The sequence below is a fragment of the Eumetopias jubatus genome, unplaced genomic scaffold (genome assembly GCF_037043125.1).
Source record: "Eumetopias jubatus isolate StellerSeaLion01/CBP00866 unplaced genomic scaffold, mEumJub1_p1.0 scaffold_2, whole genome shotgun sequence".
Lineage (NCBI taxonomy): Eukaryota > Metazoa > Chordata > Mammalia > Carnivora > Otariidae > Eumetopias > Eumetopias jubatus.
Genome location: NW_028274808.1, coordinates 76,512,840 through 76,525,630, shown reverse-complemented (window position 1 = coordinate 76,525,630; position 12,791 = coordinate 76,512,840). Strand labels below are relative to the sequence as shown.

At 33.0% G+C, this 12,791-nt stretch overlaps 1 protein-coding gene across 5 annotated transcripts in view; it reads right to left on the bottom strand.

Moving 5' to 3' along the window:
• LRBA (LPS responsive beige-like anchor protein) overlaps positions 1-12,791 on the bottom strand; it is a 741,906-nt gene that overhangs the window by 612,106 nt on the left and 117,009 nt on the right. For all 5 annotated transcript variants that reach the window (XM_028125276.1, XM_028125281.1, XM_028125278.1 and 2 more), the window contains exons 9-11: positions 11,171-11,317; positions 1,399-1,596; positions 1,060-1,193 (exon numbers count right to left, since the gene is read on the bottom strand). In XM_028125276.1, coding sequence (XP_027981077.1) covers positions 1,060-1,193; positions 1,399-1,596; positions 11,171-11,317 — 479 coding nt within the window. The remainder of the gene's footprint in view (positions 1-1,059; positions 1,194-1,398; positions 1,597-11,170; positions 11,318-12,791) is intronic.

Here is a 12,791-nt window from a genome sequence, read left to right as displayed (position 1 = left end):
TTTTAAAATGTCAGCAATTCCAATAAAGATTTTGAAAAGTTTAAAAAAAAAAAAAAAGGATAACCAAGAAAAAACAACAGCTGTTACAAAGGTTTCAAACCAGGACACACAAAAAAATTTACAAAGTAGCAATATGTCAAGGATAATTTTAATTTTTTTAAATGTCGTAAGTACTTGATTTGATAGCTCATTCCTTAGGAAAAGAAAAAGATGGGGTGCCTGGCTGGCTCAGCCAATGGAGTGTGTGACTCTTGATCTTGGGGTTTTGAGTTTGAGCCCCACGGTGGGTGTAGAGATTACTTAAAAATACAAAAAAAAGTTTAAAAAGTCATTTTGTTGCCTAAAAATAATTCCAAAAGAATTATTACATCATTAAATACATACACTGATAGATTTCAACTTATGTATAAAAGCAGAAAAGAGAATTCTAAAAAGGAAGAATGGAAAACTCATTTACTCAAATAATACATTAAACATAATTACTAGTCTCACTAGAATATAGCCATGAAAAATCATTTAGACACCTCTCCAATGTTTTATATTGTGTCTTCTTATGTCTCTGCCTTTTTCAGAATCTATACTGTAAGAGAGGAGACACAAATGTGTCCAATGTACAATCTAATTGTAAAAAAAAATACCAAATCACCTATAATATAAATATCATCAAAAATTTTAGTTTTTAGTTATATACAATAATTAAAAATGAAAAGCTAAATCCCAATAAATCATTGCCATGTAATAATCTAAAATAACTTATCTTTTTAAATTAGAATGACAAAAATGTATTCATTTTTGTTAAATCATTATTTCCAAATTTACTCAAAAACAAGTTTATTATGTTTTTTACACTTCCATATTTCCTATTGATAAAGAATTTAGATTAATACTACCATTATTGATAGGAACTTGTAGTAACATTTATAAGTTCACAAATGTCTTTAAATTATATTCTCTTTTAATCTTACAATAAATTTAAAAGGCAGAAAAAAATACTGTGTAGCTCAACAGTAATGAAAGTAACTCTCACATCAAATTAAAGAAAAGAAAAAAGGCACTCACCATATAGTCAAGTCAACCTCATCAGATAAATATTGTCTATAATCCAACTGTGCAAAAAGTGGAAACAGCACTTGTACTCCTCCAATTGAATGCATAGCACTTTGAATGGAATGTGTTAAAACTGCCTTCACATCCTTATAAAATAGAATTCACAGTAAAGACTCTAATGATTTCTTTTCCAAAATAATTAAAATAAAGCATAATAAGAACAACATGTTACATTGCGTGTATTTAATAGAAAATACCTAATACACCTCAGTAACGCATCAAAATTCACCATGAAAAATATTCTTAAAAGATTATAGCTTAAAAAAAAAAAAGGTTATAGATAGCGAGTACCTGGAGCATAAGTGCATGTGGTGAATGGACAAAAATTGAAGGATTGTCCTTAGGGGATGATTCAAGGCAGAGCTGGGCATCTGTAGCACGTGGATTGTAAGTGAATGCAATGGCACTAGAGAGTTTGCCATCATACAATAAAAGTTTGTGATGCTCAGCAAGAAACAGATCACTTTCTGCTTTGAATTTAAATGTACCCTAAAAACAAAAAGTAGAACAGTTAAGAGAGTATACCACAAAAAGAAAATCTAGATACAAATCACCAGATATAAAAATTTAAGGTACACACCTTTGATCATTTTCCTAACAATATCAAATAAAAAGAGCCCTGTTTGTTTAAATTACTTCTAAAGTGCACTGTGTTCACTTTAAAGAATAACAGAAATGAACTCAACTTGGTATTAAAACCTTACATTAAAAAAATGTAAAACTTAGTACCCTACAGCAGGTACTTTATCATTTTTTTCACTGTATTTTTTTCTTTCTGGATTTTTTTAATTGTGCTTAACATGTTACATAAAATTTGCCATTTTAAACATTTATAAGTTCACAGTACAGTAGTATTAACTATATGCATATTGCTGTACAACAGATCTCTAGAACTTGTACACCATGCAAAACTGAAATTCAGTATTTATTGAACAACATCTCATTTCTACCTCTCCCCATCCCCTGGCAACCACCATTCTTTCTGATTCTATGAGTGTGACTATTTTTTTTATAATTCATATAATTGGAATCCTAGCATATTTTTTATTTGCTTATTTCATTTAACATAATGTCCTCAAGACTCACCATGTTGCAGCATGTCAGAATTTCCTTCTTTTTAAAGCTGAATAGTATTCCATTGTACATATATACCACATTTTATCTATTCATTTGTCCATGGACAATGAGGCTGTCTTGGCTATCATGAATAATGTTATAATAAACTTGAGTATGAAAACATCTCTTTCAGATCCTGCTTTTAATTCTTTTCCATTTATACACATAAGTGAAAATGCTCAATCGCATGATAATTCTATTTTTGATGTCTTAAAGAACCACCATACCCTAGCCAACACTTGTTATTTTGTTTCATTTTTTAAAATAGCCATCCTAATGGTATATGAGGTGATATCTACTGTTTCTGATTTGCATTTCTGATGATTAGTGATGTCGAACATATTTTCATGTTTGTTCGCAATCTGATTATCTTCTTTGGAGAAAGTCTATTCCAGTCCTTTGCCCACTTTTTAATTGGATTATTTGCATATTTTTCTTGTAGAGTTGTAGGAGTTCATTATATATTCCAGATATAAACCCTTTATCAAATATATGGTTTGTAGTATTTTCTCCCATTTCATAAATTGCCTATTCACTCAATTCCTTGATACACAAAAGTTTTGACATGCAAAAGATTTTAAGTTGGAAGACAAATCTGTCTGCAAGCTTGCTGATTTTATCAGTTCTAACATTTTGTGAAATATTTAGAGTTTTTCTACATGTAAGATCACATCATCTGTGAACAGATAAAATTTTACTTCATCCCTTCCAATTAGGATGCCTTTTCTTTACTATTCTTGACTACCTGCTCTGGATAAGACAGCTGGTACTATGTCCTACAGAAATGCTGACAATGGGAATCCTTGGCCTTGTTCCTGATCTTAAAGGAAAAGCTTTCAGTCTTTCACTACTGCATCTAATGTCAGCTGTGGGCTTTTCATATATAGCCTTATTATTTTGAAGTAGTTTCCTTTACTTGTAATTTGTTGAGTGTTTTTATTATGAAAGAATGTTGAATTTCATCCGTTTTTCTGCATCAACTGAGATGATTGTGTGGTTTCTGTCCTTTACTCTGTTAACATGTATATTACAATGATTGACTTTCATATGTTGAACCATCCCTCCATTCCAGGACTAAATCCCTGTTGGTCAGAGAGTATGATCCTTTTGTGTGCTCTTGAATTTGATTTGCTAGTATTGTTTTGAGGATTTTTGCATGGATATTCATCAGGGATATTGGTCTGTAGTTTTCTTTCCTTGTAGTGCCTTTGGCTGTGGTATCAAGGTAATGCTGGCCTCCTAAAATGAGCTTGGAAGTGTTCCCTCCCTTCACTTTTTGAAAGAATGAGGAGTGGTGTTAATTCTTTAATGTTTGAATTCTCTAGGGAAGCCATATGTAGTACTCAGCTTTTTCTTATTCCGAGGTTTTTGATTACTGATTCAATTTCCTTAGTAGCTGTAGTCTGCTCAGATTTGTTTTTATTTCTTCAGTCTTGGTAGATTCTGTGTTTCTGGGAATATCCATTTCTTCTAGGTTATTCAATTTGCTGACATAAAATTGTTCATAGTAGTCTCATAATTCTTTTTATATTCATGGCATTAGTAGTAATGCCTCCTCTTTCATTTCTTTTAGTTAATGAGTCTTCTCTTTTTTCATAATCTAGCTAAGAACTTGTGAGTGTTCTATTGTTCTAGTCTCTATTTCATTTATTTTCTGCTCTAAATCTTTATCACTTACAAAGCTGGGTTTAGTTTGCTCTTCTTTTTCTAGTTCCTTGAAGGGAAAAATTAGGTTAGTGGATTTCAGATCTTTCTTTTTTTTAAGTAGGTGTTTGCCACTATAAACGTTCCTCTTAGTATTGTTTTCACTAAATCCCATAAGCTTTGATGTTGTTTTGTTTTCACTTGCCTCAAGAAATTTCCTGGTGATTTCTTTGACCCACTAGTTGTATAAGAGTTTGTTGTTTCATTTCCACAAATTTGTGTATGTTCCAGATTTCTTCTATTGATTTCATTCTCTTGTGGTAAGAAAAGATATTTGGTGTGATTTCAGTTTTCTTAAATTTGTTAATTATGTGGGCTAACATGTTGTCTATCCTGAAGAATGCTCCATATGAGCTTGATAAGAATGTATTGTCTATCATTGTTTAGTGGGGTGTTCTGTAGGTATCTATTAGGTCCAATTGGTCTACATTGCTGTTCATGGTCCCTGTTTCCTTAGGGATCTTCTCTCTGGTTCTTATATCCATTACTGAAATGGTTTTGAAATAGCCTACCATTATTGAGTTACTATATACTTCTCCTTTCAACTCTGTCAGTGTTTGCTTCATATACTTTGGAGCCCAGAAGTTAGCTGTATGTATTGTTTTTTTTAAGATTTTATTTATTTATTTGACAGAGAGAGACACAGCTAGAGAGGGAACACAAGCAGGGGGAGTAGGAGAGGGAGAAGGAGGCTTCCCGCAGAGCAGGGAGCCCGATGCGGGGCTTGATCCCAGGACCCTGGGATCATGACCTAAGCCGAAGGCAGACGCTTAATGACTGAGCCACCCAGGCGCCCCAGCTGTATGTATTTTTAATTGTTAGATCTTCCTGGTGAATTGACACTTCTATCGTTATAATTTCCCTCTTTGACTCTTCTAACAGTTTTTGACTTAAAGTCTATTTTTTCGGATATAGGTATGGCCACCCCTGCACCCTTTTGGTTACCATTTGCATGAACTATCTTTTTCCATCCTTTCCTATTCAGCCTATATATGTCCTTTGATCTACAGTGCCTCTCCTGTAGACAAAATACGTTGGATTCTGTTTTATTAAATCCATTTAGCCAATCTATTTCTTTTAAGTGGGAAGTTTAATCCATTTACATTTAAAGACTACTGTCATTTTGTTCACTGTAATTTGTTAATTGACTATCTTTTATATGCCAATGATTTTTGGTACTTATATCCCTTTCTCCTTTTGTTTTGTATAAAGTTCTATAGGTTATTTTCTTTGTAGTATCCATGGGAATTACATAAAACATCTTAAAGTTTTAATACTCTATTTTAAGCCAATAACTTAAGTTCAAACACATACAAAACCTTTACTCATTTACATCTCTGTTTATGTTACTTATATCAAAAATTACATCTTTTTATATTGCGTATATAGATTTAGATGTTCTATGCTTTTGTCTTTTAAATTCCGTATCAGAATTAAAAGTGATTTATGCAATAACATCACAATATTACAGGATTCTTTATTTGCCTACATATTTACCTTTACCAGAGAGCTCGTATTTTATCTTTTAAACCATACTTCTAAGTAATCACAGACAAGGATTTTTTTCTTTAATTTAACTGCAACCACTTAAAGCTAAATGGAATGTCTTTTCCAACAAAGACTTGTTGGATTCAACTTGTGAATTCTGCTTCAATACTATAAAAAAATAAAATGTAAAACAGGATAAGACTGCCTTTACCTATCTGACTCCAAATGAAACATTTAAAAAGCTTTAATATATCATTTTTCTAAATTTCTGCCTCCTATATAAACTTAAAAAATTTGTAAGCACTGATTTAATATGCTTTGTTTAATTTAATGAAAACTAATTATAATGGAAATGTTAGCATAACTGAAATAAATGTTTTTAAACAAGTTAATAAATGCTTTTGATAGGAAATGTCCTTTGGGCAACGTATAAAAGCTAACCTATTTACCAACTTACAATATATAGCTATATGATCTGGGAGATTATATAATCCATTTTGCAAAGGCAGAAACCGAGAAAGTCCAAAGAAATTAACTGACTTCTTTGGGTCCACAAAGATAATTTGTGACAAGGTAAAGATCAGAATCTAGTTCAATTAAAAAAATATTTAGTCTCTGCTACTATTCAAAGTATAGTACCTCAACATTAGCAGGTACATTTTTTTTTTAAAGATTTTATTTATTTATTTGAGAGAGAATGAGAGATAGAGAGCACGAGAGGGAAGAGGGTCAGAGGGAGAAGCAGACTCCCCGCTGAGCAGGAGCCCGATGTGGGACTCGATCCCGGGACTCCAGGATCATGACCTGAGCCGAAGGCAGTCGCTTAACCAACTGAGCCACCCAGGCACCCTAGCAGGTACATTTTTTAAAAGAAATAGTGGAACAAACATTTTTTCTATTTTGAGTGGAATTTAGAAATAAATCACCCCCACTAACAAATCTCAACTAAACTAAATCTAAACAAAACTAAAACTAAGAATCTGACACATTTCAGGAATTGCTGCTGACTTTATTGGAATAATATTCTTGTGTAAATACTACATGATGCGATTAATTAAAATAAAAACAATATCCTTTCAAAGTACTTAAAGCAACATGGTGCTTCATCAAACACTAAGAACATATGAAAGAAGCATTTAACCCTTCATTTCTTTTGAAATATATATTTTAAAGTACTTAATTGCACTGCTTAAAAGGTCACTCTGAGATTGCTGGTTTCCCATATCCCTGCTATCTTAACGTTGAGGAATTCTCTAAAACATGGATATTACACAACAGATTTCAACAGTAATAAAGCAAGAAGTGATTCTATGATCATCAATTTCTCAATTCACATTATTTTTAACATTTCATTTATTTATTTGAAAGAGAGAGGGAGAAGCAGACTGCCTATACTGAGCAGGGAGCCAGATGAGACAGGGCTCCGATGGTATAGGTCCTAGCCAGGGCTATTAGGCAAAGAAATAAAAGGCATCCAGATAAAGACAATTATCGTATGATCTCACTCATATGTGGAATTTAAGAAGCAAAACAGAGATCATAGGGGAAGGGAGGGAAAAATAAAACAAGATGAAATCAGAGAGGGAGACAAACCATAAGAGACTCTTAATCATAGGAAACAAACTGAGGGTTACTGGAGGGGAGGGGGGTGAGGGGATGGGGTAACTGGGTGATGGACTACGGAGGGCACGAGATGTAATGAGCACTGGGTATTATATAAGACTGATCAATCACTGACCTCTACCTCTGAAACCAATACTACATTACCTTAATTGAATTTAAATAAAAATTGATAAATTAAAAAGAAATATTCAAATGGAAAAAAAATGATATGAGATAGAAACATGAATCTACACAAAGTGAAGTGCCCTAGAAACGGTAAATACAGAGGTAAATACAAAAAACATGATCTTGATCATTTCTAATGCCTTTAAAATACAAAATGAAAGTGAATGAATCAAAAAAATGTTATCACAGGAACTATAGTACATAAAAAAGTAAAACTTATAAAAAATAAAGGACAGGAGAAGGAACTGCAGGATTATGTGGGAAGGTGCTTACACTATACAATATCATTTGTTGGTAGACTATAATAAGTTAATGTCAAAAAAAATAATAAACCAGGCATGCCCAGGTGACTCAGTTAAGTGTCTGTCTCTGGCTCAGGTCATGATCCCTGCTTCTCCTTCTCCTCTGCCCTTCTCCCCCATTTGTGTGCACACTCAATCTCTCAAATAAATAAATAAAATATTTAATAATAATAATAATAATAATAATAATAGGGACGCCTGGGTGGCTCAGTCAGTTAAGCATCTGCCTTCAGCTCAGGTCATGATCCCAGAGTCCTGGGATCAAGTCCTGCAACAGGCTCCCTGTTCAGCGGGGAGTCTGCTTCTCCCTCTGCCTGCCACTCCCCCTGATTATGCATGCTCTCTCTTTCTCGCTCACAAATCAATAAATAAAATCTTTAAAAAATAATAAACCAATAATAGAAATAAAGTGAAATACTAAATAATATGCAGTTAATTCAAATCAAAGCAGAAAAAAAGGGAAGAATCAAAGAACAGATGAAAGAAATAGAGCATAAATCACAAGATAGATTAAGACACACAGTATCTACACTTACACTGATTGTAAATTATGTAAACACTCCAATTAAAAGGAAAGATTGTCAGACTTGGTAAAAAAGCCAAACACATTTTATAATTCAATATCCACCTAATAGTAATTCTCTGGAAACCAGAAATAGAAACTGCTCAACTTGATAAAAGGCATCTATAAAATACGTATGATCACTTTACACCTAAAATCAGAAACAAGGCAAAAATGTCTACTCTCACCATTTCTATTTAACTATTTATACTGGTGGTCTTACCCAGTACAATAATGCAAAAAAGGGAAGAGGCATACAGACTGGAAATGAAGTAAAATTTACAGTCTACATGAACATACATGTAGGAAATCCAGGAACAACAACCAGGGAAAAAGGCTAGTAAAACTAAAAGGAAATTTAGCAAGGTCAATAAACAAAATTCAACTACATTTCTATATACTGGAAACAAATAAATGGAAACTGAGATTTTAAATACAACATATTACCCAAAAAACATGTAATACTTAAGAATACATTTAACAAAATGTATACATGCCCTATACAATGAAAACCAAAAAACAGTGCCAGGAGAATTTTTTAAAAACCTAAGTAAATAGAGAGATACATCATGTTCACAGACTGGAAAAATCAGTAACAGTAGGATGGCCAATTTGCCCCTCACTGATCTATATATTCAATACAACACCAAATAAAATCCCAGTAGATATCTTTGTAGAAAATGATTAAGTGGGTTCTAAAATATATCTGGAAATGTGAAGGGCTTAGAAAAGCCAAAACAATTTGAAATAGAATACAGTTGAGGGTTTTAGACTTTTTTTAAGATTTACTATGAAACTAACAATAATCAAGACAATCCATACAGCATTGGCATAAGAAGGACATATAAGTCATTGAAATACAATACAGCCTCCATGATGCCAAGGTAAGGCAATGGAGAAAGAATATTATTTACAAAAAATTAGTACTAGAACACCAGACTACACATATGGAATAAAAATGAATCTTGACCCTTACCTCATACCATACACAAAAATTAACTTAAAATGGGTCATAAGCTTAAATATAAATGCTGAAACTTTAAGAGAAGAAAAGAGAAGAAAATCTTTCCAAAATTGGAATAGGTAAAGATTTCTTAGGATAAAAGAAATCATAGCAATAACCAAAAAATTTGATAAACTAGAGCTGATAAAAATTAAACTCATCTGTTCTTCAAAAGCCACATTAACAAAAAACAAAAGGGCAAGGGCGCCTGGCTGACTCAGTCTATGGAGCACGCAACTCTTGATCTCAGGGTTGTAGTCTGGGCCCCACGTTGGGTGTAGAGATTACTTAAAAATAAAAACTTAAAAAAAAAGGAAAGAAAAGAAAGAAAACAAAAAGGCAAGACAGAGACCAAGGTAGAAATATTTGTAATTCATACATCTGATGAAAGTTATATCCAGAATATATAAAGAAATCTCAAAACTCAACAAGAAACCAAACAAAAAATATGCAAAAGATGTGAACATACTTCATAGAGGAAGATACACAAATGACCAATAAGCAATGAAAAGATGCTTGGAATCTCTGGTCATTATAAGAATGCAAATTAAAACCAAAATGAGATACTGCTATACACTCGCTGAAACATCAAATATTAAAAAGACCATCAATAAGATGTTTAGGATGTGGAACAAGTAGGAAGCTCAGACACTTCTTGTAGAAATGTAAAATTATATAACTACCTCGGAAAAGGGTTTGGCAATTTCAATTACCATACCACTTAGTAATTCCACTCTTACATATTTATGAAATAAAAATATGTGTCAGCACAAAGACTCATACACCAATATTCACAGCAGCTAATTCACAGCAGCCAAAAACTGGAAACAACCCTAATGTCCATCAATAGAAGAATGGATTAAAAAATTGTGATATATTCATACAATGGAATACTACTAAGCAATACAAAGAAAGGAGCTACTACAACAAAACAACATGTATGACTCATAAGGAACCAAACTCCAAGGAGCACATGTTGCATGATTCCATTTACATAAAACCTTAAAAAATCTAATCAAGGGACAGATAAGCAGTTTCTCTCAAAAGGAAAGCAGTGTGGCTAGAAAAGTGGAAGGAGGGACACTTGGGTGGCTCAGTCAGTTAAGAGTCTGCCTTCGGCTCAGGTCATGATCCTAGGGTCCTGGGATCGAGTCCCGCACTGGGTTCCTTGCTTGGAAGGAAGTCTGCTTCTCCCTCTCCCTCTACCTCTCTCCCGTTTGTGCTCTCTCTCCCTCTGACAAATGAATAAATAAAACCTTTAAAAAAAAAAAAGTGGAAGGAATTGACAGAAGAAGCACCACTGAACCTTACGCAGGAACAGAAATATTCTATTTCTTGATTGTTGTGATAGTTATAGTTTTGACAAAACTAATTAAAATATGTGTACTTTACTGACTGTAATGGTATATGTAAATCAACTCAATAAAACAGATTTTGTTTTCAAAGGAACATAGCAGACTAAGTTGCTCCCTGAAACTAAACTAGACTAACAATAGCTTAACCCAGAGGTTTCCAACTTTTCTTAGTTCACTTTTGATCAAAAGTTATGGTGCTTTTGATCAAAATAAATATTATTGAGTGGTTCGGTTCAAACAATTTTGTATTTTAACAATTTAATAGCCATCTCAAAAAATTAAGGCACAAGTCAAAAGAAAAAAATGTTTTCTTCATTACATTAGCAAAATGATTTATTACTTTTTATGCATCTTGAACTGCATGAACTCTCAAATTTGGAATCAGATTTCACACCATCATCCTCATTTCCTGTTCCACATTAATTTCCACATGGTACTTGTTTTTTATCACAGCAAATGTTGAAAATTTAGTTATGCAAAGATAGACATCGTCAAAGAAATGCAACATGAACTAAAGGTGAAACTTGAGCTAGTAGTTTGCACAGTGCCCCACATATGACAAGTATACTGTGTTTCCCTCAAAAATATAAAGTACCCTTCATTCAGATTCCTGTGACTTCCCTGTGGTACCTCTGATTACTCTGACATTCAGTTTTGTAACCCAAGGTAGGTTGCTCCATGCATCACCTCCCTTTAAATAAAGTTTAATTAACACTGGTTAAGCAGTGAACAGCAAGTTAAGTACCTTATATCCCAGGCCCAACTGATAAATAGCAAAAATCTGAGCAGCATTAAGAGCTTCACTAAAAAGGTAAACTGCAGTCATCTGACCACAGAATACTCTATTAGCATCCGCTGTTTCTGATGAGCCCAGGAAACATTTGTCAAAGGTCTGTGAAAGAAAATACATTTTATTAGAGAAAAAAACAAAAAAATTATCTTCTCTAGATAGATACATTAAGCAACCTACATTGCTTAAATGTTTCAGTATAAATGTTCTGTCCGCTCTAAACTAACCTGGCTAGATTAAAATAATTCACTTAGCATTTCACTTCATTCACTCATTGTTACCTACCGTAGAGATCAGGAAAGACATCACAGAAAAGGAGATAACACAAGTTTTCCAAAGTACAATAAATAAAAAAAATGAAAAAGTGGATGCAGGAAATGAGAGTCAGAGAAATCATTATGGACTCTGAAGGTTCATACTTGGGCAACCAAAGAAGCAGTCTTTGTTACAAAAAGGAAAAATCATGAGTTAAGTTTAGGACATAATCAATCTGCCTTTTCTGTGAGTTAGTATGGATGGAGCTAACATGAATGGAGAAGCAACAGTCAACAGGGTTCTGTAAGTTTGGTGAGAAGTTAAAATTGTAAAGAAAGATTTTTGCAGATATCGAGATATAAATAATGGGTGAGGTCATGGAGTAGATACAATCTCTCAAAAGAAATATGTAAATCCAGAAATGCAGGTGTATGTTTTTCTTCTAACATTAAAAAAAAAAAATTCTCTTAACATCTAGGTTGCAAACCACATTTTAAAGACCCATGTATACAACAAAGAGGGACTAAAATAAAGTTCTTCACAGCTCTTTAAAAGTATCCGCTTATGTGACAAAACCATTAGAAAGAATGTTGAAAAATATATACGTATTGCCGTTAGGGAATACAGAAAAGTTAACATTTGGGTTCTGAAGACAGGCCACCTAAGTCAAATCACTACTTCACAGGCTGCTGATCTTGGCAAATTAGTTGATCTTTCTGTGCTTCAGTCTCCTTACCTGTAAAATGGAGATTATAGTAGTACTTACCTTGCAAGGTTAGTACTTTTAGAAAATAAAGGTATTTATTACAATGCCTGGAGTACAAGAAGCACTTAATAAAGACTAACATAAGGAAAAAACAGTTTAAGAAACAAATATATCTGATCCCCTTTTTGTGTTAAAAAATGAGTGCTAACATTTACTGAGCACTTACTCTGTACAAGGCACTGTGCTAACAGATTTGTGAAGAGTTCCTCATTCAATTACCACATTAACCTTGAGATAGGTACTACTTTACACCCATTTCCAGGTAGAGAAACTTAGGCCTAATAGATTAAGTAAGGTCATATAGTCAATAAGTGATAGAACTGGGATTCAAACCTAAGTCTACTACAACAACCTGAACTCTTAAGATTATCATTACATAACACATAAATACGTGTAGCATAGGATACAAAAGAAGCATTTGATGGTGAATGGGTGGAATGGTTTGTAATCATTTTACTGATCTGTATTTTTCAAGTTTTCTATTAAAAAATGTCATTGGTGAGAAAAAAGAACTTTTTAATTTAATTCCTATTTAAAATTTGAGTTTAATACATA